Source organism: Muscardinus avellanarius (assembly GCF_963383645.1).
Source record: "Muscardinus avellanarius genome assembly, chromosome: 8".
In the NCBI taxonomy this organism is placed as follows: Eukaryota; Metazoa; Chordata; class Mammalia; order Rodentia; family Gliridae; genus Muscardinus; species Muscardinus avellanarius.
The window spans coordinates 115979805-116004872 of NC_137794.1; the positions used below are offsets into that span (position 1 = coordinate 115979805).

Sequence of the window (25068 nt, forward strand, 5' to 3'; positions counted from 1 at the left end):
ACGGTGCCCTCGGGTGGCCCCAGTGCGACGCGATGCTGAGTGGCCTCAAGGTCCAGCTCTCCCTGGCGCGGAAGTCATTCTGGTGCTGACCTCAGAAGCGCTGGGAACCCAAGATCACCAAGCCCAGGCTGGGCCAAAGGGGTGGGGTGGCAGGACCCTCGGAAGACAAGTCTGGGCAGAGGACGAGTGTGAGCTGGAGGTGTCGCTGATGGCCGAGCCAGTTCTCATGCCTGTGTGCAGGAAGGATGCTCCTTGGAGACTTCTAGTGCGGGTGGGTGTGGTGGGGACCCCGCTGCGGCCTCCTACACGATGCACACGCCCCTGCGCAGATGGCGGCTCTCCAGCACAGCCCTCCCTGGCAGAGTCCTTCCCATCAGCACAGGGAAGAGTGTCCCTTGCTGGAGGGGACCTGGGTGACCTCTCCTGCAGGTTGCATGTTGCTGCCGGTCACTGGGGCGAGGGAGCCTCTGGGAGCAGTGGCCATCCTCATGGTCAGCTTCTCAAACTCTGGGGAGCCAGGGCTGGGCGAGGGCTGCCGCACACGTGCCTGTGGCAGCTCTGTCTTTGTGCCATCCCTCGAGGAGCGGGTCCAGGGCACAGGGCTGCTTCCTGCTGGAGTCAGGAGGTGACGTGGCTCGGACTCTCGGCTGCTGGGAGCTTCAGCGACGTGAATGTTCACTGTGAATGGCAGGTGCTGTGGAGCAGTGGCCGCAGAAGCGCAAGAAGACGCAGAGGCGGGGGTCGGGAGTCTCCCGAGGTGCGCTCTGGAGCAGGGCTGGGTGGGGGTGGCCAGGCGTGGTCCGGTCCCCCTGGCTCCTACCAGCCTCCCTGCTCGGAACCTTGGCGGTCCTCCTCAGTTCATCCTTCATCTTCTTGATTTGTCATGATTTAGATCAAAAAAGAACTTAAGTCTATTTTTTTAATTATAGGATAAGAGTTTATGGTCCTTGTCTCTCCAGCAGCAGCTGATCAGAGGACGTCCCCTGGCCTGGCCCTGACTGCCTCAGGCCATGATAATGCCTGGACTCTGGCTCTGGTTCTCTGACCACGTCCATCTCCAGTCTCTGGCTAGACCCCCGCTTTTTAAACCTCAGCTACCCTGAGAGGTGAGGGCAGCATCTCATCTTCTGTGCCCTGGGCAAAGGCTCCCCTAAGCACCACCTGCGGCTCATCCAGAAGCCCAGTGCACGGCCGGCTCCCTCAACCTCGCGGGGGACCAGAGGTCACCCCGGGAGCTCAGAAAGCGATGTGCAAGGAGGAAGCCAGGGGTCCCGCTGGGGAGCTTAGGCTTGCAGTGTGGCCGGCCCTGCTCCAGTGGAGTCTGGGTTCTCGGGGCAGGGGGCTGTCAGGACAGAGACACTCCTGATGCTGCAGATATGATCTTGGACTTTCAACCCAGGCCAGAGAAGGCGGCATCAGACTTCCCAGCAAAGTCTGCTGTGGGTGGGGCCTCAAGGAAGCCCATCACCCCCACCCCACTAAACACCTGCTGCCCAGGGGTCAAAGGAAACCAACACGTCTGGGTGGGAGCACAGCCGTGCACGCAAGATTCCCCATGAAGAGCAGAAAGTTAGCCACGACCCACTGGCCCATCTAGAGGACGGTCAGAAGAAGCTGGGGCGGGGGCTGGAGTCAACCGTGGACACGTGGCTGTGGATAGGGGACGAAGATGAGTTGCATCTGAGCTGCTGAACCACCATAGCTACCCTTCCAGCCAGCATTTACGGACCTCATGATGGTCTGGATCCTGATGGTCTATGCTCCGCATGCGTGGACTCGCTTAATTAAGCACTCTCTCAACGCCACTTGACCAAACGGCTTCCCGTCAAGGTTCGGCTTTCCTTGTAGGTTGCTGATGGGGAAGAAGTGTTGTCCCGTGGCAGGAGCCACCTGGTCTGAGGTGGACATCTCTGAGAGCTGAGCCATCTCCTGAGCTGGTTTGGTGGACGTTATCCCTGGCAGGGAGAGGTTAGCAGCCTGTGTGGGTACAGCTGGGGTTTCTGAGCCTCAGGACCAGGACCAGGACCCAGAGAGCAGAGTGCCAGCCTGAGGCTCCCGGGGACGGGCTGCAGCTCTCAGCCCTGGGCCACCCGGGTGGTGGGAGGAGAGCGGTCTGGCCGTGAAGGAAGCCGGTGTGGATGCGCCGCATGCCTGGTGCTGGGTGAGCGCCGTCATCACGTACACTAAGGCTCTCACAGCCTCGGTTTCTCCTTTTATTGACACACAGATTGGAGGGGTGTCAGGATAACCCTGAACTGCTGTGGCCCTCTACTGCCCGTGTCAGAGTCCAGCATGGCAGAGCCGGGCCCATGCAGAGGGCACGCGGGGTCCTGAGGTGCTGCCTGGATGGCTGGAGGACGGAGCTCACGGGAACTGGGAAAGGGGGCCCACGCCATTCCCTTCTGACCGTGGAATACCGCGTTTGCGTGTGTGCTTTGTCTGGAAGTCAGTTTTTTAGATGTAGACAACTGCTCGAGTCCATGTACGCTTTGGCTCATGCTAATTTTTATAACCATGTAGAAGGCTTTTGTTTATAAAGTAAGAAAGTTATCTTCACTATGGAAATCACTGCATCTCCTGAAACCCTCACTAAATCCGTAAGATTGTGAAGTATAAAGAAGGTTTTTAGTACATCTGCACGCCATTTCAATCCTGGCTTTGTTTTCTGATGGTGGGAGCTTGGGATGGACAGAAAGAGGCAGCGGCTGCCAGGGAACGCTAGAACCTCAGCCCACCCCCTCGGAGTCCTGGAACCTGGCAGGGCTCGGGCCCTTCTTCCCCCACTCACGCCAGGTTCTCTACCAGCCTGGGATGGGAATTCACTTGGGGACTGCTAACTTGCCCAGAAGCCCCCCAAGGACCAGCCATTACCATGAGCACGCCGAAGGACCACCAGTCGGCGCTCTGCGTGTGGCCCCGCCGGTTCACCACCTCCGGCGCCATGTATTCTATCGTCCCGCAGAACGAGTAGGCTCTCTTGTCGTGGTCGATGGCCTCCTTGCTCAGGCCGAAATCTGAACCAAGCACAGCACAGAGCATGACTTTGGTCTCCTGGCCCAGTTCAGGACCGTGTCCACACAGACCCTGCCACTTGTATCAACGCTGCCACTGGGCAGCACAAGTCCCTCCCTCCCTCCCTCTCACGCAGGGTAGAGTGACGTGTGCCGTCAGAGTCTGGCACCCTCCTAAGGTCGAAATTCAGAGTGTGGGGCATTCTTTGTGAATCTCCAGAGCCCAGAGCGCCTACTAAGAAACACAACCACCCAGAGGGCTTGTTTCTTAGCAACAGCTGTGGATTGCCGGGGCACTTTTCCATAACACACGGCTGTAGGTGCGTGGCCCTCAGAGGCCACTGCTCTGACAAGATGGGTGGGAGGTGAATGCCCTGCGGGCTGAGGGTGCTGTGGGGAGGAGGGCAGTGGCTGGGGGTCAGGGCAGACTCAATGGTGTGTGGAGATTGAAGGGACGAGGCCAGGGCCAGGTCGAGGGGCAGAATGACGCTGTCCAGAGGTGGCCACGCCTGCCCTGGGACCTGCACACAGGTGAGACCCAGGGCAAAGGCTGTGCAGGTGTGGTTAAGGATGGGTGCTCATCCTGGAGCATCCGGTGGGCACAATGTCATCACGAGGGCCTTTATGTGAAGTGGGGGGCAGAAGAAAAGGAGAGAGAGATTTGAAGCTGCTGTATGATTGGTTAAGGAAGGGCCCCAGCTGAGTGCTGGCACATACTCTAAAAGCTGGAAGAGGCCAGAAAAGAGATTCTTCCCTGGACATCCCGGAGGGAACGCAGCCTGCTGATATCCTGAGTCTAGCCCTGGGAGCTTGCAGTTCCCAGAACCATGAGACGATAGTGATCGGTGCTGCTGCAGGCCACTAACATCCTGGTAACTGGCAGTGACCAGAGCAAGCTAATCTGGCGGGCGGTCTACAGTGGGGCGGTGTGTACAGCTTGGCGGAACCTGCAGGGGCTGGATGGATGCAGAGAGTGCTTGGGCGGCTCCTGTTGTGGGCCAGGAGACAGGGTGAAGGCCACAGGTTCCTAAGCAAGGGGGCATGCTGACAGCAGAGGGACGCCAGCCCAGGGGTCAGCCCTGGGGTCAGTGCTGGCAAGGGCCTGGGGTTCTTGAACTGAACATCCAGGAGGCAGAGGCAAGGCCTGGAGGGGGCTCAGGTGTGTGTGTGTGGAGGACCGGGGAGTCTGAACCTTCCTTTGCTGTGAGAACACACACAAGAGAACCAGCCCCTGTCCAGAAAAAATCCAGCCAGCTCAGAGAGAAGCATAAATATTCCTACAGCCAGGGCCATGATTTTGAGCTGGTCTTCAAATTTACCAAGGCCAAGAGGAAGTCACGGAGGGAGGCCCCATCTTTTACAAACCTGTGATCTTGATGTGTCCTTCTTCATCCAGGAGGATGCTGAAAAAGGGAGAAAACAGGCTTTAGAGAGCTCAGGCCGCTGATGGGCAGCGGCGCGACCAGAGCAAGGCCGGGGCTGGGATGTCCTCACACCAGTGTGGTGGGGGGATGGCGGCCGCCTGCGCGTACATGGGTTCTCAGATGGCCGCCTCCCCGCCCCACAGCTTCTGCCGCGCAGGAGACCAGCCAAGGGCTCCTGCTCATTCTTGAGCCCACTCTGCAAGTTCTAGAACTTCTGAGCCCCAGAGAAGGTCACCCGAGCTGCTTTGTCAGCTTCACAAAAAGCAGCAAGGAAAAAATCTGAGCTGGGCATGGTGGCTACACCTGTAACCCCAGTCACTGGGGAAGCCAAGACAGAAGGATCACAGGTTTGAAGAGAGCCTTAGCAACTTAGTGAGACTCCGTTTTAAACTAAAAATTAAAATAGGGCTGGGGTGTAGCTCAGAGGTAAAATGTCCTGGGGGTTCAATTCCTGGTACCAAACACACACATACCCCCACAGAAGAAGGAGGAGGAGGAGGAGGAGGAGGAGGAGGAGGAGGAGGAGGAGGAGGAGGAGAGGAGGAGGAAGAAGAAGAGAAAAAGGAAAAAAAACCCTGAAATGGGAACAGTATTATTTTGGAGGGACATTAACATTCTACTTTAGAAGAGTTTAGCAAATGATCACAGAAATAATAATATGACAGCTTATCATCACCAAAGACATACAAATGTGAGCCAGAGCTGGGCCACTGTCTCTTGGTTGTCTTGGGAAAGCCTGCCTGCCTCTACTCCAGACGCGAGCAGGAGAATCAACCCAGAGCAGCTCCCTGACCACGCTCCTTGAGCTCACTGCTGCAGCTGGAAGGCTTGCCTAGCCTGGAGAACAGGGCAGGGCGAGGGAGGCGGGCCTGCTGCCTCCTCTTGGACGCCCATCAGGTGCAAGGGCATCTTGCTGGAGAAGGGGCAGGCACATGGAATCAGTCCTGGGCATGTCCTACAAAACCCACAGACACGACGCGGCCAGTTAGGTCCTTTACAGGGTGGGAGGGGGCATCCGCCCCCCCTGCCTGGTACTCAAGGGCGGGGCAGGGTGGGCCAGCATGAGACGGTCTCAGTGCCCATCTGCAATGCACTGACATGGAAGTAAACCCTGGGGAAGACTCCCGAGTGAGCGGGAAATGGGGTCACTCACTTCTCGGGCTTCAGGTCTCTGTAGATGATCCCCAAGCCGTGGAGGTGGTCGAGAGCCAGGGCCAGCTCAGCCAAGTAGAACTTGACGTCCTCCTCCGTAAACATCACCTAGCGGGGAAAAGAACAGTGGTCCAGTGGGTGTTGGAGACTCTGCCAGGAAGCCCAGGCTCGCCCCAGAAGGCACATGCGCAGGGATCTGAACTCTCTAGCTCTTTCCTGGCTCTTCCAATGAGAGGTGGGCTCTCTTCGTGGCTTCGAGCAGAGGAGGGGGGCCAGAGCGCCATCACAGAGCTGTCTGTGAGCCTGGGAGCAGAGCCCGGGCACACGCCTCCCCAGGCAGCTTGCTCTCAACCACCCTCTGCTCTGCAGAGCACTTCTGGGTTCCCCTGCTAATGGGAGTCCTCTGAGGTGAGGCCACAGCATCTCCTACTAACAGCTAAGCCACACTGTGAGGGCGGGCGAGGAGCCTCGAATCTCTGCGTGCGCTGTCTTCCGTCTTCACCTCTTGGGTAGGTGAAAGTGGAGGCCTGGTGACCTGCCGTGGCCCAGAGTGACCAGCTCTACCAGATGCAGCACACAAGTGCAGTACATCGAGCTGAGGGGGTCAGTCTCAGTCAGTCTCAGCAGGGGCCGTGTACTCAGGGTCCCCACACTGCACGGAGGCTCAGGACAGTGGTAACGTGCAGGGGGCCGTGGGGCTGATGGGCTGCAATGCACTGGCTCGTGACCGGCACCACCACCGGCAGGGCAGAGTGCCACTTCCTCCATCCCAGGAAGGCCAGGAGTAGCTTTCTAGAAGTTCTTGTCTGAGGTGCTGGGGGTCGAGGTCAGCCCTGGGGTGGGGAGGGAGCTATGGAACTCGGGCAGTGTGTGAAGGCCTAAGCAGATGCTCCCACACACAGGCCGTGTGAATTCGGGGAGTGGTCCACACTGCTGACTGCTCCTTCTGGGATAGAAGCGAGGTGTGGGAGGCGCAGTCTGTCCCCGCGACCACCGAAAGCCAGTCCCGTTTCCATCCGCCCCACCCAGGGGCTGGACAGTGCAGTGGTGAGTGTCAGAGGCGGCTGCGGAGGCGGTTTCCAGAGGCCTTCCCAGGAGGGTGTGCCGCTCTGTGTGTGGCTGTGTGAGCTCTTGGAAACCAACACTGCACACACCACACACCACACACTTGCACCCCGTACACCACACACCACCCCCCCAGACATGCACACGCCCGCGGGAGGGGGCTCACCTCCTTGGACAGCCTGGTGAAGAGATCGCCTCCCCGCAGGAAGTCCAGTATCAGGTAGAGCTTCCCTTCGGTCTGGAAGGCTGAGGGAAGAGACACGGTGAGCACAGCCGCCGCGGACATGCTTCCCTGGCGCAGACACTTCGTGGGGCCCAGGTTGTCTTTGGTGCAAACAAGGCCATTTAACCACAAGCTGTGGTTTCAGAAGTGCAGGGGAGCCAGCGAGCCCAGCCCGCCAGGGAGCCAAGGGGCGGGGTGGGCGCCAAGTTCTCTGTCTCACTTTTTAAAATAATACTTTACTAAGCATGGGAAGGAGGGAGGGGAGGGAATGGTGGGGGGTGGGGGCTAACTGGGCGATGTGTGCATGTATATCTACACAAGTTTTTATCCCATATGATGTACAAATACAGTGCATCAATATAAAAATAAAAATAAATAATACTTTACTTATTATTTTTATGGTGCTGGGTATTAAACCCAGGGACATTTTACCTCCAAGCTACATTCCCAGACTAATTTTTTATTCTTTATTGTTAAACAGGTCTCACTAAGTTGTGGAGGGCCTCACTAAGTAGCTGAGACTGGCTGCAAACAGCGATCCTCCCGTCTCAGCCTCCCAAGTGCTGGGATTACTCGTGTACGCCACCACGCCCGGCTCAATCTCACTTTTGCTAGAATCTTGAGATGCCGTTTCTTTCTTCTTCCCTCCCTTCCTCCTTCCCCCTCTTAAAGGCAAAGGGCACTGCAGGATTCGCAGGGAGCAAAGCACATGTTTATCCTGCCCTGCCTCATCAGCACTGGTGATGACTCAGTAACAGCGGGGTAAGCACCTTTGGAAGCGGCTTCCACTGTGTGGTGCTTGCTGTGCAAGGGAGGCGGTTCTGATGGAGTGGGAACCATGCTCCCTGCCCCCCCAGGAGCTGTGTCCTCACAACCTGGGCACGGGTGGACCCCACATCCTTGCTTTATGCTGGTCGGTCACTGGGCCGTCTCTGTCGTGACAACGGGGCCTGTGAACTTGGTTTGGTCGCCGTGGGTGACAATTTGGGATCTACTGTGTATGTTTCAGGGACAGGTAGGCCACACAGCTCCTGTCCACATTTAATGAGAGCAGGCCTCTGTCACGGGGACTGAGTGAGCACAGGAGGGGTGGGAGAGGCCAGGGGTCCTGCAGCTGCTGTGACCCCAGGCCACGACCATGGCCACGAGAGCCGCCAGCTGTGAAGGCCGGGGTCAAGGCCACGAGGGCCGCAAGCTGTGAGCAGGCCACAGCATGGAGGGCTTGTGAGCCGGGGAGGCCGCGGCGTTAGCACAGGTCAGTCAGCCATGACAGCCAGCCAGGATTAGCGATGTCTGTCACTTGGCTCCTGTTTTATGGACACAGGACTTACCGCCAGAAGGGGCTCCAGAATCTCCATGTACTCAGAAACTCTTAGTTCTCTAAAAGTCAGCACTGGAATCCTTAAAAAATACTGGGTAAATGGGCTGGGGTACAGCTCAGTGTAGAATGCGTGCCTGGCATTCCCAAGGCCTTCAAACCCTGGCACCTCTCAAAGTTACTTGTAAGAGTTTTAGAATATGCCTAGTTCTTTAATTTCTTCAGAAAAAAATTCTCTGCAAGCCGATTTACACGACACATGGGGACCTGATGCTGGCAAATCAGGGGCAGGTGTGAGATAACGTCAGCTCCCACGCCTTCCCCATCACCCGCGCGGGGCCTTGCTGCGGCTGCCCCGGCCTGGCCCCGCTGGATCCTGCAGGTGCACACGGCATGCCAGCTTCTGTTTTTCCTCAGTGGACAGGCTGCGTGACCTCCACGCAGGACTAGACTGCTCACTCGGCTTCATCAGAGGCCAGCCCAGGCAGAGCCAGAAGCCTCCGACCCGACCCGCTTCAGAGCTGTGTGGTCCCGCTTGTGGCCCAGCCTCCCTCCCGGAGCCTCAAGAACACTTGAGCATGGTGTGGCCTGACCCGAGACACCAGACATCACACGCGGCGACCTGGAGGCTTACCCATGCTTTTCTGATGAGACACCGAGGAAGAGAGAAACAGACTTTGGTAGAAAGAGATGAAACCTTCAGTAAGTTACTTCCCTGAGTGTCAAAAGCTGGAGATAGCCACCGACTGTAACCTACCTGGGTGGCAGTTTCTGAGGGTTTTCTGAGCTACTGTCTTTAGAACACTCGACACAGCGTTCTCTTAAAAGGCAGCGTGGGCACCACGATTTAGAGAAAAGACTGGCTCACAAAGCATTTTGAAACAAAATGAAAATGTACCATGGTTCATCCCAAGCTGGTCAGGAAAACTTTGTACCAAATTATTAACAGTGGAGATATAATAATGAGTGGCCCTATCTTAACTAGTCTTGGGATGGAAACAGGGCATTTGCTCTTAAAGGGAAAACAGATAGGAAAAAGACATCAAGGCTGGGGACTTAAGCCAGCTCCAGTGCCCCATCCAGGACAGGACTGGTCACCACGGGGCTTCTTCTGCTTGACCTACTGTCTTTACATTTCCTTTGGGCTGGGGAGGGTCCCCTGGGCCCTGCTGGCGTGTGCCCTGGGTTGTTCTACTTGCCGTAATGAAGCTTCACGATGAAGGGGTGGTTCACTTCCGCTAGGATGTCTCTCTCCATCTTAGATCTGACCCGGTCCCGGACTGCAGGACAGAAACAAAAGGTGTTCAAGAGGTGGGATTAAGGGCGCCCAGGAGCACTGGGCATAAAATACTAGACAAACTAACCTCCCAACTTTTTACTATAAATTTTCTAAACATATAAAATTGTAGTAGTATAATGATCATTCCTACGTCCTTCACTCAGATTTAACAGTTACTTATATTTCCTTACGTATACTTTGACACATTACATTTTGACGTATTTGCTTGATATTTATGATACGCTTGCTTCTTCTCCCTTTCTGTTCCTCTCTCCAAAGACATTGATAAACTGTGAACACCATGACATTTTACCCAATGGGAGGGTTGCAATGGTCTAACCCTAAGGACAATTAGCTACACAACTCAAACCTAGCATATCATCTCTAGAAAGCTCTCAGACAGCCCAGGCCTCAGCAGGCAAGGTCCTGCCCACGTCACTATGGCTCATTTCTTCCCCACCCAGGATGCAGTCCAGGCCACACACATTGTATTGGTTGCTAAATTGCTCTATCTGCTTTGTGTCTAGAAAAGCTCTACACCTTTCTTTTCCTGGGCATTTTGGTTAATCCAGGCTGGTTTTCTTGCAGAAAGCTTCACCAGGGGTCTGTCTGTGGCCCAGCTGGTCCCACTAATCCCTGCATTTCCTACAGGCTGGGGTTAGGTCAGGTGGCTTTGCAGATGGGCTGAGCAGTCTGGTAGGCAGGCGACACCTCTGCCTTGACCCCAGGGACCAGGAGGCACCTGGGCTGCCCTCCCCAACCATGAGCCCGAGGCCAGGCGGCGAGTGGTCATCTCTCCGTGCACAGGTCTGCAGACCCCTCTACAAGCCAAGAGCAACATGCACCCGTGAGGGATAGGCCGGCGTAATAGGACCTGTGGATTTCCCACCCATCCTTGCTGAATCACCCAGGGTTACAAAATAGCTATTTTTGCATTTCTGATGGAAGCAAAAATCAAGAGAAAAATTCCCTCTCTCCCTCTCCATGCCAATGACTATGGTCCGTGTATGTGTGTGTACAGGTATTGATACATATGTATGTATTTTTAAATTTAGCATGTTTCAAGCAATTATAATATTCTTTTTGGTGCTTACACTGTCTCCACTGTAGCCATCTGGGAACACAGATGTAATTAGTTTTGAGGCAAAACAAATGAGCAAACAGAGAAAGATAATCACTTGGAAAAAAAAAACAGCTCTATGAGCTAATCGCCGCACCTGGGCGGGGTCCCAGTGCCTCCCACGGCCCCACGTGGGGGTGCAAAGTTCTTCGACATCCCTATTACGACAGAAGTGAGTCGCACTTGTAATGTACTGGACCGGGTCTTTAATTCATTCATACCTGGACTTGTGATATGTAGTCCTGAAGTTTTATTGAAGCAGTCCTTTTTCAAGGATAGTGTAAGCACAACAGTGACAGTATTGAAGTGGGGTGTCACCAATGCTGGGGAAGATGTGGGGAGACCCTTGTGCCTGGGGTGTGGACGGCCAATGGCTCAGCCACTGTGGAGAACAGCCTGGCAGCTCCTCTAAAAGTTACAGAGAATTATCGTAGGACCCAGCAATCCTAGGCATACAACGAAAGATCTGAATGCAGTGACTTGAACTGGCACACCCATGCTCACAGCAGAGCAGCCCGGGGACACAGTCCACTCTCACCCCAGAGCCCCTGCCCTCTGGGTCCCTCGCTTGTCCCTGGTGTGTCCCGGTGTTGTGCTCTGGTGAAGCAGGTGGCAGAGGAAAGGAGCGCCGTGTTCCTACACCCATCCTGCCATCTCCTTGCAGAGCCAGCCTCTGTTTCTGGCAAGATAATCTAAAACTCCTCTAAACAGGTTCAATGCCCTTGAATTCAGATGCTTTTGGAATGAAGAACACGGTTGAACCCCACCTCTGATTACAGAGTTGGTAATGGAAACCAAGGACATTGGGAGCCTGGCAAGAAGTTAGAAAAGGGTGTCTTAGACTCACAGGACCCAGCGCTGTCTAGTTTCAGAGGAAAAATAAATGCAGATATCTTTCCTACATCATCTACTACAAGTCCCAGATCTATTAGAGAGTTCAATGTTTTTTTTTTTTTTTTTTTTTTTTTGGTGGTACTGGGGTTCCTGGAAGCCCTTCTACCTCTGGGCTATACTCCCAGGCCTATTTTTACATTTTTATCTGGAAACAGGGTCTCCTAAGCCAGTGCGCGCGGCTGGCTTCGAACCTGCGCGATCCTCCTGTCTCTGCCTCCCAAGCGCGGGGATGACAAGCGTGCGCCACCGCGCCCGGCTCAATGTTTTCTTTTTTAAACCAATCCCTAAAAATTAGAGTAGATTTAAATACTCATGCCCTGTGTGCATGGGGAAGCTCTTTTTAAATAAAAAGCAGTAGAGAACCCGGGCGTGGTGGCGCACGCTTGTAATCCCTGTGTTTGGGAGGCGGAGACAGGAGGATCGCGCAGGTTCGAAGCCAGCCGCATTGGCTTAAGAGACCCTGTTTCCAAATAAAAACATCAAAATAGGTCTGGGAGTGTAGCCTGGAGGTAGAAGGGCTTCCAGGAACCTCAGTACCCCCCAAAAATAAAAAATAACAATAAAAAAGCAGTAGAGAAAATAACCACAGACAGGATGAGTTACAAAACATCTACAAACCGGCCATCTCAAAGGAGCGCACGACAAGAAGATGAACAAAGATGACAAGGTTCTCCTGAACAAACAGAAAAAGAGCAAAGAGCCTAAACGAATATCTAAATGCTGCTGTAATGTCTAAAACACAGAGACAACCCCAGAATCCACCCCGCAGGGAGCACTGACAGTGGGGATTAAACGCTTTAGCTCAGGGAGCACGTCGCCCGGCACCGGGCAGAGGTCCTCAGACACAGCAGAGGTGCGGTCTGGGTGGGCGGGGCGCAGGCTGTGCCCACTCCTGCCAGGACGTGGTCACAGCTGATGACCAGCTACTTAGCTGAACATGCAGGGACCAACTAAACAAGTTGTGGAGGGACAGCACCGCCCTGGCAAGGGCCTTGGTGCCTGCATACCAAGCGTGGGCCTGGCTCTCTGGGGTGACTGGGGAGATGTCCGGGTCTGTGTAGATTCTGGCTTTGCTGGTCAGCACCTGACCTCCCCGGTGCCTGCACCCTTGGGGTTGGGACCCTGGATTGCCGGCTGGCCGGCATCCGTGACTGCTCCCGAACAGCTGGATACTGAGAAAATGCTTCGTCGTCGGGTGCTGACGCACAAAGCTGCTCCTTTGATAATTAAGCTCTGTGAGCCTTTTTGATTCCCAAGAATAGAAAAGAAAACCTAGAGAGAAGCTTCCCTCATCCTTCCACTGTTGCTGTGTCAGTGAGTTACAGAACCCGGGAAGTGGAGAATCAAAGGACTGTTCTCCCAGCCTGCAGGAAAAGGCCAGGACACCCCTCAGTGGGGCCTTCCGTACCGTGCAGACTCTGGACCAGGCCATCGGAGTCGGTGGAGCCCCCCGTGATATTTATTGCTTGGCATTTAACAAGGAAGCCTGAAACTGCCTGGGTTCTGCTACCAGAAACATGAAAAGAAAAACGTGCTAGGTTATTTTGAGATTTCCTAATAAACTGCAGACACTGAGGACAAATAAAACACTTTGCTCCCCATCACGGCCCTGGGGCCGTCCCTGGGCTGGGACAAGTGTGGACACCCGGGATACCTGCTCATCCCACTGAGAAGGGCCCGTTCTCCTCTCCAGGGAAACAAAGGGGAAGCAGCCTGCTTCTGCTCTGGGGAAGAGATGTGGGACATGTAACCAGAGCCGCTTTCTGGAAACCCTCTTCAAGGTCTGACACAAATGCCTGAGTTTTTCTGATTTCAGTTACCTCCATCACTATGCATGGACATATACACCCCATATCATGGTGGTTAACCTTATGTGTTAACATGCCAGGGTTCGGGGATGCCCAGAGGTCTGGTATAGGATTATTTCTGGGTGTGTCTGTGAAGATGTTTCTGGAGGGTATGAACATGTGAGCTGGGAGACTGAGCAAAGAGGACTACCATCCCCAGCACACGTGGGCGCCATCCAACTGCGGAGAGCCCGTCCAGGGCAGACAGGTGGAGGAAGGGCACTGCACCATGAGGGCTGAACACTCATCTCTCCAGCCCTCCAGTGTCTGGGCACCTCGTTCTCTGACCTCTGGATTTGGACTAGGAGTTATGGCGCTCATTCTCAGGCCTTGGGGTTGCTACTGGGACTCACACCATCAGGTCTTCAGACCAGAACTGAAGCACACCTCCGGCTTTCCTGTCTCCTCTACCCCAAAGATGGGAAAATCCTGTGAGCTGATTTCTACAACAAATCTATGTCTGTCTCTCTCTCCAAGATACATCTTCATCCTATTGGTCCTGTTTCACTGGAGGAACCTGACCAATACAGCATTTTGTTCGCCTATCATGCCCCACGCCCAAGGAGGAGGTGTCCTGTCAGACGCCTGCAGTAAAATATGAGAGGAGAGATATGACCTACAAGGATAGGGTGGGGCCAGCCAAAGCCACAAGGCAGAGGCTCGGAGCCCGCGTGCTGCCCGGCAAAGCTTCGGCTCAGGACTCACTGGGACAGGCGCACAGGTGCCGAGCCAAGGGAGGCTGCCTTCTGCCCTGTCGGGCTGTCTTCTGGACTTCCCTGAGACCGTCAGTCGGTCCTGTTTCCTGTTTCTCCTGTTTTGATGGGGGAGTCTGTCCCTTTGCTGTATTTAAAGGAGTAACTTGTTTGATTTCATGGGTTCTTAGCCGGTGGGTCATTTCATCAGGATGAACTGTATTCTAAGTCTAACACATCTGGCTGGACCAGATGTTGGATTTTAGACTTTTGGGTTGACTGTGGTGTCAAGACTACTAAGGCTTGGAATAAATGTACTGCGCAGGTGAGAAGAGCATGAATTTTTGGGGACCAGAGCAGAATGCCATGATGGGGCTGTATGGGATACGTACGTGCCCCAAATGTCGTATGTTGAATCTTACTCCAAGGTGGTGCTAAGAGGGGCCTTCGGGTGGTGGTTGTGTTGTGTGGGTGGGGCCTCATGGATGGATAGTGCCCTTATGAAAGAGGCCCCGAGAGCCCCTCACTCCCCTGCCAGGTTAGGGCAGGGAAAGGTGGCAGTCCTTGAGCCAGAAAGAGGGCCGCCCCAGACAGCAAGTGCGCCGGAGCCTGGTCCCAGACCTCCAGCCTCCTGCGCCGAGAGGAGCGAGATGGGGCTGTGTAAGGCTGCCCGGGCTGCCCAGGCTGCGGCGCTTCTTGAACCAGCCTAATGGGCTAAGACCCTATCCCACCATTATGGTGGAGAGCAAAAGAGAGCTAACGTGAGACAAAGACAAGCCTGACCCTGTCGGTCACTGAGAAGACGCGCAGTGGCCAGCTCTGTGAGCACACCTTAGAAGGCCGCTGTGTGGGGAGACGTCGGCCAGGGCACTGAACGTGAAGCCAGTCGGCTCTGCTGCCGGATCCCACGGGGACCGCGGGGCGCTGAGCGCCGCCGCTGTGGTGGTGTGGCCCCGAAGGGCTACATCACCAAGGGGCAGGAGAACAGCCCTGATGCAGGTGCTGTGTCTGCTGCGTGCCCTGCAGCGGCTGGCGAGGCTGAGCAGATGCACAAATGTGTAGCTCGAGCCTGATTATCGCCGGAGACCCTGGAGCTTGGCTCTCCCCAGCCGCCTCACCATGGCCTGGCACTTCCTAGTCAGAATCCATCTTCACACAGCAGCTATTAGTTTTTTTGTTTTTGTTTTTTTTTGCACCGGGGATGGAACCCAGAGGCATTCTACCTTCGAGCTACACTGCAGGCCTATTTTAGTCTTTTTTATTTTTGAAACAGGGTCTCACTAAGTTGTGAAGGGCCTAAGTAGCTGAGGCTGTCCGTGAACTGCAATCCTCTTAGCTTTTGATGGGTTAATTCATAGCAAAAAATGCCTCCTGAGTGGCGTGTTGCTAAACATTTGAGGATCAAAACTTTTTATAGTTACTACAAAGAAAAAAGAACAGGAGAAAATTATAGATCACACACACACACACACACACACACACACACACACACACACACACAGAGGTAAACACTTCAGTTCCCATAATGGGGAACCGTGACGGGCAGCATCCTCCAAGATTTCTCCTGGCTCCTCTTCACTAAAGTATTTCAAAGACTGACCTGGCTATTTAGCTAAGTTCCTTACCAAAGGATCTTTCTGTGACTCAACCTTAAGCCTGTCCCTCTTCATTCTTTACATTGTGGATGGCGAGGAATATAAACAATATATTTCTTACTTTTGCATATCTCTAACTTAAAACACCTAATTCTGGTAGAAACAAATACATGCAGGACTCAGGTAGATGGGCAGGAGGCCCACGCGAGGCTGCCTGTCCCATGAGGAAGGCGCCCCTGGGTGCGCACGCAGGAGCGCGGCGTCCAGGTGGCTGAGGGGAGCCACCTTACCTGACTTTGCTGTAGACAGTCCACAGGGACCTGGGTCCCTTGAAGAGTGAGAACTGAGTTCCGATCAGCCAGGATGGGGCTTCCTGACGAGGAATCAGGGAGCCAGAGGCCCTGGTGCAGACGGGGAGGCCCAGGCTGAGCGCCGGAGCCTGGCCCTCACCACCTCCAAACAGTATGACTTTGAGCATCTTTCTGTTTCCTGCCTCATTTTCCACATTTTTGAAATGCTAATAAGAAGGGGCACTTGAAACTTGTGCTTGGAGTTTCCTCACTCCCGCGCGCAGAAACCTGCGGCCACCCAAATGGCTATCCAAGGACAAACGAGTCAGCACAGCGATAGGACCTGTTCAGACTCGGGCAGCGATGAGCTTGGTTTCTGAGCGAATCAATGTTTCTTACAAAGCATCTCAGCGAAGAGAGCAATAAATACAGAGAAAATAGCATTCTGGGGGTTGGAATAGTTGGGCTCGTCTGACGGGGACCGCTTCAAGATGCTGTGATCAACAGGAAGTCATCGATACGCATCCACGCTGGCCGCCGCATGTCGGCGTGCTCTGGGCACATCTGCGGGGTGGTGCAGCTGGCATCTGCTCCTTACAGAGAGGACAGAGCATTACCAGGAACAGGGCCCAGGGGACGAAGTCCTGCTCAGGCCGTCTCCCTCCCCTTGCTCGCCATCCAGGGCACCATCACAAGAGGCACCTGTGACGTTGCTGTTAGAGCCCACCAGTTACGCCATGTTCTTAAACAAAGCATTCAACCAGAATGACCTTGTCCCTCTCCACCATCGATAGGGCACTATTCTAAGAAAGAAATGTACTGCAAAGTAGATTTTCGGGAAAAATGTTTGAAAATTAGGACAAAAACATCAACTCCTATTGCAAAATTAATACTCTAAAGAAGTATTTCATATAGGAAGCCATTTCCATGCTAGGAAAACGGCCGAGAGCAGAGGACTCTGCAGCTGGAGCCCTCCTGTGGGTGAGAGCGGCTGTGGGCCTGCTCGGGTCTCGGGCCTTGTGAGGAATTAGTATGGTCATTAAGCACATCCTGGCCCTCCCTGAGGGGCTGCAGCCTCACAAGAGAGGATGCTTCCCACCAGACGGCAATTAACAGCCAGCCCTCCTTCCCACTGCCCCGCTCCAGCAGACCAACACATAACCTAGACAGAAGTCCCGGTGCATCTCCGAAGCCAGATGGTTTCCATGGCAAGGACCAGGGAGGACGCAGCAAGCACGTCTGAGGCAATGCAGCACCCGTCCACGCACACGGACAAGCTGAACCTGCGCCCGCCGCCCTTCCACAGGTGCGAACACCGCCTGTCTGGGCAGGAGGAAACGCAGGGCGGCAGGGTCCCAAGATGGCACGTCCAGTGCAGGCTGGACGAGGCTCTGGTCCTCCCTTCTTGCTCCCCACCACCTACGAGGGAGCCTGTGGGTCAGTGCACGCTAGAGGCTCAGAGGGAAGGTGGTGATTCTCTTGCTGGACCAACAACCCAGACCCTCTGGGAGGGGCCCCACCAGCACTCTGTGACGGGGCCCTCAGGTAAGTCCAGCTGCAGCCGAGGCTGGGCTGCATCGTGCCGCACGGCACAGGGCACCTCTGCAGGCGGGCGGCGGACCCCACTTTTCGGTGCGCTAGCTGAGGGTGGTGGTCAGGGGCTGGAGCCTGTTGCTCAGCAGTGCCTTCTCCCAACCAAGCCCTCTGCCAGCACGCGGCCGGGACAAACGTTTGGGATTCATTATATTTAAAACACAAGGTATAGAACTGTTAGGTGCAACTCCTTCCTGTTGAGTATAGAAACTTTTGCTAATTTCAAGAAGTTAAGATTTTAAAGGGCCCTTAGGTGGCGTCATTCATCCAAGCCATGGTGAGGTGGGGGCCGCACTGGGAAGTCGGAGGCGGGAGGCGGGCTGGGGCGGCGAGCGCCTTCCTCCGCCAGCTGCGGTGAGGCTGGCATCCCTGAGAAAGGACCTGTCAGTTCTCTAAAGGAAGGAGGGGCTGCACCTGACACTCCACACTCATTGAAGGTAAAAGAGAGCTGTCAGGGACTATTATCCCTGCGCCAGCAGCGTGGACCCCCGCTGACAACAGTCCTCCCTCCGCACACAAGACAGTCGTCGTGTTTTTCAGAAACAATCTGAAGCTTTGAGATGATTTCACAAGCCTCCCCTCTTCCTGTTGAGGCGGCGCCCTCCTCGCTCGGCGCGGTCTGGACCTGCCGAGCTTTGCTCACACTCCGCCGGCTGTTCGCTGTGTTCCTTCGCTGTCCTGCATCCTTCAGCATTATCAACTGGCTTACAGACCAGGGATGTGGTATAGGCACACAATGAACCCCGAGGGATGGAATCGGAGGTGTGGAGCTGAAACCAGCCCCTTCCCATGAGCAGCGGGGCGACTGCACCCGTCGGCCCCGTGGCCACTGCTTGGTGGGGTCTTCCATTTCTTCGGAGAAAACAGGCTTCAGTTGGATTGCTGGAAAAATATCTATTCCTTCGTGATAGACCATTATAGAAAGCTAAAACAGCACGGAGTGGGAGAGACGGTTCGGTTTCCGAGCTGGCTTTGCAAGGCACTAGGGGACGGACGAGCTCCCCTCCCTCTGGGTCTCTGGGACTCGCTTTCACATGTAGGGAGGGCCTTCCATGCTCCAGTATATAGTTCTAAAATATTTAGAGTTGACTTTATGAGAAGCTATATGCTTTTAAAAAATTCAGGGGACTAGAAAACATTTATTTAGGGAGATGGAGGGTAGTGTTTAAAAGAAGACCATGATAAAGGGTTACATTCCAGGGAAAGGCTCTGGAAGTAGTCTGGCAAGTGGCCAATGTTTGATTTCTTGTTGAAAGCCTGGACTACAGTAGAAAATAGAGGCGCCTGCACCCAGGACAGGGCTGCTGCCCACCCGTGATCCTGAACTCCCTGACGTGTGCTGCGGGCGAGCGCCGGCCGACCCGCTGCTCGAGAAGAGAAGCGCGGGTTGCACAACAGTGCAGTCCCGCAGCCGCTCACTCCACGCGGGACCGACCGGGAGCCGCTCCTCAAGGGCGCGTTGGTCAGATTAGCAACAGACGCGAGGATTTCTGTATCTGAAGGCGCTACAACCACTTGCACTAGGAGGTCAGGGTCAAGCCTGCCGGAGCCGGGGCTCGGCAAGGGCTAAACAGGATGACTTCTCAGCCCCTTCCCTTTATTGTGCCCCCCAATATAGGGCTGTGCGCCCCAGGCTCTGTGGGGGAAGGAGGAGCAGGGAGCTGCGAGGAGCAACTGTTCCGGGCTCCCAGGCCTCGGAGGTGATGCGGAGGCAGGTTCTGAAGGTGTGAAGGTGCCCGGCCCCAGAGCAGCCTGGGCCCAGAGCGAGGCCGGCTCTACCTGCCCTCCTGGACCGCGGGAGACGCCCTGGCGCTGAGGGCAGGGCGGGATGAGCAGGGACCTGTTACTTAGCAGCTCTGTAGAGTGACAGCTTCCCTGAGCTGTAATTCGCATCCATACACTTCACTCCCTCACGGCACACAATTCAATGGCTTTAGAAACTCATTTGTGCGACCATCACCACGGTCAACTTTAAAACATTTCCATCACCTGAAAAAACAAAAATAAACCAAAGCCCAGACCCATAAACTGCTTGTCTCTCTCACTCTCAGCCCTGAAAATCACTAATCTATGTTTTGTCTCTGGGAATCTATCTGTTCTGGACGTCCAGATGGACGGATCCGAGACCGTGAGGAACAGTGCCTGGCTTCTCCACTCAGCGCAGTGATTCAAGGTCCTCACGTAGTGCAGGATCCCAGTACTCTATTTCTTTATGCTGTCAAATACTCTTCCTCGCATGGACAGACCACCCTATTTTTCCCTTTACCCATTGGTGGACATTTATTTTTCTTCACTTATTGGCTGTTGTGAATTGCCCAGTGCTGGTATGAACCCTTCTGCAGTGTCAGTGCAGACGCACGCTTTCATTTCTCTGGGTTAAATACACAAGAGCGGGACGGCTGGTCCTGTAGTGATGGGTACTGAACCTTGTAAGAAAGTACGAGGGCAGTTTGTCTGGGGACCTTCAGATGGTCTGAGCTAGTGAATGTCTAATGTCATTGTCTTTTTCTAGGGGACACCTGTTAAGTGAAGGGATAGGAAGTCAACACCTGCTGTGTTTCAAGTATGCTTTCTTACCCACAGAGTAATTCTTTAAAACAACAAGCCGGGCGTGGTGGCGCACGCTTGTAATCCCCGCAGTTGGGAGGCGGAGACAGGAGGACCCTGCAGGTTTGAAGCCAGCCGTGCTGCTTGAGACCCTGTTTCTAAATAAAATATAACGTAGATCTGGGAGTGTAGCCAGGAGGTAGAAGGGTTTCCAGGAACCCCAGTACCACACACACAAAAAAAACCGACTGCCATGAGAATCGTCCGTTGTTTGTTTGTGTTCCATTGACAAACAGTTGCAGAAATATTATTATATGATAAAAAGGCTCCATCTAAAAAGGCTGGCTTAAATCATGCAGCCAGTGACAACACACAACTACACATTCAAGCGCCTGTAAAGGACGAGAACACCTGCTCTAGAACTCTGCTATGAATGCCTGGACGGCTCTTTACAAAGCCACACCTGGCTCTGCTCCTAGGAGGCTACAGGCTACGACTTCTAGGTCTGAGCTGGGGAAACCTCCCTGAGGAGGGCCACAGGCAGATCTAGGCTAAAGATGGTGGTCGGCATTCGCATTTCCTGACCATTGGTTTACTGATTAGGTCAAACCTAATTTCTTTCTTCTATAGAAAGTCACCATTTATTTACTTTTTATTTTTTAATTTTGGTATTGGGGATTAAACCCAGGGGCATTCTATCTTTGAGCTACATGCCCACCTTTTATTTATTTATTTTTTTGAATCAGGGTCTCGCTAAGGGGCTGAGGACCTCCTTATGTTGCTGAGGCTGGCCCCTAACTGGCAATCCTCCTGTCTCAGCCTCCCAAGTACTGGGATTATAGGCGTGCACCACCTCACCTGCCTGACAGTCACCGTTCCTTAAACCTGGGGTCTCATTACCTGTTAACTCCCGGAATGGCCTTGACTTGGAAGAGCTTTTTTTTCCTTTGACACCTGAAGCCTGCATGTATTTGGTCTGTGCACGTGTGGCCCTATCTTGTTGGCGCTATGTGAATAACAATCTATCTCTTACCTCCCGGTGGAGAGACAGCCAGTGACGAGCAGGCAGAGAATGGCATAGTCTCTGTACTGCCTCCTACAGGCAGCTCTATGAACTGAAGTCCCAAGTACTGCTTTGCCATCTCTGAGTCTCACAGGACCTGAAACCTGACCATGAGTCCCCTGCTCGGGCCAGATCATCCCTGTATAAGCTGGGCCAGCAGGATGCCCTTCCCTGCTGGCCAGAGTCCTTCAAACACGCAGACATCTGCAGGGGCCAGGGGCCACCCTGCCCTCCTGTTACCAGAGCCTGCCTCCCTGCCCCTGCCCCTAGTGCAGCCCTGTGTGGCCTGGGGGGCTATGGAGCCTGCTCCCTGGGGCATGGGTAAATGCACACACCATAAACCACTGCTGTCCATCTGCCCGGGGCTGGTGTGTGCCTTCAGCTGTTTCCTGCTATCCAGGCTGGGATCTTCCTTCACCAATGGAGCAGGGCTCATGAGACTAGAATAGACGCTCAGGGCAGCACAGATGCTCAGTAACACGCTGGGCTAGCCCCTGAACCTCAGGGCAGGGACTTGACCACATCTTGGTCTTGGCCCCACAATGAACACTCGCACCTCATTTGGAGGGTAGGCACACAAGAAGCTGGTAACCAGCTGTTAGACTGAATTTCTAACGCATGCAAAAAACACCCTCGTGAGTCACATTTCCTTTGAAGCCGAGCGGCCTGGTCTAGCCTGGTCTGACGCTCTCCAGGCTGGTCTGTCGGCCACGCGCGGACACAGCAGTCTGATTCCTGCTGCCGCTCTTTCCCCAAGCGGCTCTCACGCAGAGCACGAGCGGAGGGCTGGTATTTATGCAGGATGGTGCTTCCCGGGCAATGCGGAGGCTCTGTGGGAGGCATTTAACTATCCGCGGAACACTGACACTGCTGATGATTAGTCAGAGTGGCAGGCCCGGCCTGGTCCTTTGGAGGTAGCTGACACTGTGCTCACAGTGGGGTGAGTGTTTGCTTAGGTAACTCGCGGCGGTGGCATGATCAGAGGCTGCGCCCTCCCAAGGCCCTTACCTTTCAAGGTGGCCTTCTTAAGGACCTTCATGGCATAGAGCTGGCTGGCATCGGATCCCGCAACCTTCCTGACCAGGAACACCTGGTGAGCAGAAAACACAACATCCAAAATCGACAAGACTCCAACCCCACTGTCCCTACCAACTTGACAAGGGGACTCGAAGGTTCGCAAAAAGCCAAACGCCACTGACACACCGTAGAAAGGGCCAAACTTTCTCCAGCAGCCAGAATGCCAGAAAAGCTTCATCGAACTCCCTACAACACCCTGGTGAACATCACCGGAGATGTGGAGGGAGGATCATCTGCCTTTTGTCTCACTAACTTTTTATTTGGTACTAGACTTAACATCACCCCCTTTTTTGAAGACTGTTTAGAAAAATGAAATATTCAGAAGTTTAAAGGAGATACTTACTTTTATTTTAAAGATCTCTCTCTCTGGCTCTGTCTCTGTCTCTCTCTCTGTAAACCCCCTATGAAGAACACTTGGATATGTGGCTGACCAGACAAAACAGGCTCTACCCAATTTCAAGATACACCAGTTTCCCTTGCTTGAATTTTCTTCACCCAAATTTTAGCTGTGGGTTGTTTAAATCGACAAGTGGAGTTTGTGGGCCCTGTGTGGTCTGTGTGGTCTGGCCAGGAGGCCATGCCAGAGGAGGACTGAGAACAAAGGAATAAAGAGAGAGAAGCACCCCCTGACCACTGTCCTGCCTGCGATGACCTGGCCACTAACACAACCACCAGCGGCTCCACAATTACTCCTGTGGCCCCGTCTTGCCCCATAGAAGCCCCAGCCTGTGAGGAGGCACACTCCTGGCTCCCATGGGCTCGCTCCCGGCCAGAGCTCTCCTTCTAGGTTTTGTTCCTAAATACAGCCTGTTCCCTGCTGCTGGGCACCATGTTCTCTGCCCCTATACACCCCAACAGAGTTAGCTTCCAACTGGTCCTTAACACATTCATGTGGATATTTATGTAGTACCTTCTGAAATACCTTTTAAGATTTGAACTTCAGCAGAACTAATTTGTGGTAGATTTTATTGGCACACTGTATTTGTACAATAGATTCATAGTGATGTGATCCTCTATGCAGTGACATCACATGGCCTGTTCCAGAGCGCTTTCTGATGCCCATCCCAGAGGAAACCCGAGGGGCTGTGACTCTGGCGGTGGGTGTGGCCTCCTGGGCCGACACGGAGGAGCTGGGGCAGAGCATCCTGGCTGACCTCCCTGCCCGGCCAGCCCAGGGCACTGAGCCACCGCACGGGACAGCATCCTCGGCCGGAACACAATGAGCGCCTCCCTCCATCACGGTGAAGGACGCAGCCCGCAGGGCAGCCTCGCAGTCACACACGGAGCAGCAACAAACCCCTCTGTGGGGATGGAGCACACTGAGGAGAGAGGGTGAAGATGTGCGGGTGCGTGGCAGCTGGCCGGCCCTGGAGCACCCGGAGGCCGTCCGTCTGCCTCGTCTTCACCGCCCCAATAGTGCACAAGGTGTGCCCTGAAGCTCAGCGGTGGGACCCTCAGCCCCGATCGGCAGTGTGGGACAGTGGCATCAGGTCACCAGGCGCCACCCGTGCTGGGTCGGGCCGTTCTTCTGGGAGTGGGCTAATTCCTCTGGGTGGGCTGGTTCTCTCAGGATGGCTCTGTTTTGAAAACAAGCTCTTCTGTACTCTCCTTGCCCCTCGCCGAGTGATGCCGTCTGCCAGGTTGCAACACAGCAAGGAGGTCTCGCCATGTGTCTGGGGGTTTCTGCTGCCGCCCCCAGCCTTCTAAACCATAAGCCACCCTTCCTTTCTTCCTCTCTCCCTTCCACTGAGCCCAGGGCTACTGCACCTCTGAGCTATACCCCCAGCCCTTTTTACTTTGAAATGGACTCTCACTAAGTTACCACTCGCTGGCTTTAACCTGCAATCCTCCTGCTTCAGCATCCCAGGTAGCAGGATTACAGGCACAGCTGTATTTCAGGCTTTCACAAATGAGATGATGGATAGTCACGTGGCGGTGCACGCTTATAATTCCAGCATTCAGGAGGCAGAGACGAGGATCGCGGTTTGTGGGCAACCTCAGCTACTTAGCAAGGCCTTCTGCAACTCAGTGAGACCCTGCTTCAAAAAATAAAAAGACTAAAAAATAGGACTGGGGGGTAGCTTAGAGGTACAATGCTCCTGGGTTCCATCCCCAGTGCCTCAAAAAAATGAAAACAAAAAACCAAAACTGAGATGATGGGTGACGGTGGCTCATGCTTACACTTGGCTGTTTTTTTAAGTAGGAATTCTACTTCCATTTCTTATAAGAACAGCAACAATTTCATTCTAACAATATTTATCAAGCATCTAAGTGCCAGGCACTGCTGGGTTATTACAGCCAGTCTCCTGACAGCAAGCAGATACACATCCCCTCAGGTGGAGGACAAGATATAGCAGTTAACGCAGCCAGCAGTGCGGGAACGACGCCTGCCCCACAGCAGGGGCCACGCGTCGATTTGGATGCCGTGAACTTGGTTCCAAAACAGCTCTGATGATTTTAGCAAATGCAGTCACCAAGCCTCACACGCAACCCAGCTGGATGCATACCTCGTTTCGTATTTAGAACAGCTTCCGCGGCCGCTCGGCAGCCGCATCTCGAAGGTGTCTGCCGAGTGCAGCCTGGTGACAGACGCAACGTCATCCTGAACCGCAGGGCCTGCGCGAGCCGCCGGGCTCCACAGGACCACTGCCGACTCGCGGACCTTCTCCGCACCCTCTTGGCCCTGACATGTGGTCCGCAGGTGGTCCGCAGGTGGTCCGCAGTGGTCTCCGAGGCCTGAGCCAATGGCTGTGCACTTTTGGGAAATTTTAAAGCAACGATCCCCACCCCCCCAAAAAAGGTCCTTACAAGCCAGGTGTGGTGGTACAAACCTGGAATCCCCAGACCTTGGGAGGCTGAGAGGGGGGGATCACAGGTT

General features: G+C 54.3%; 1 protein-coding gene across 4 annotated transcripts in view; it reads right to left on the reverse strand.

Moving 5' to 3' along the window:
- Positions 1-25068, reverse strand: part of RPS6KA2 (ribosomal protein S6 kinase A2) — a gene marked incomplete at both ends in the record, with an annotated part of 314056 nt that overhangs the window by 56629 nt on the left and 232359 nt on the right. For all 4 annotated transcript variants that reach the window (XM_080699904.1, XM_080699903.1, XM_080699902.1 and 1 more), the window contains 6 exons: positions 2872-3014; positions 4377-4414; positions 5589-5695; positions 6819-6898; positions 9393-9473; positions 22122-22203. In XM_080699904.1, coding sequence (XP_080556030.1) covers positions 2872-3014; positions 4377-4414; positions 5589-5695; positions 6819-6898; positions 9393-9473; positions 22122-22203 — 531 coding nt within the window. The remainder of the gene's footprint in view (positions 1-2871; positions 3015-4376; positions 4415-5588; positions 5696-6818; positions 6899-9392; positions 9474-22121; positions 22204-25068) is intronic.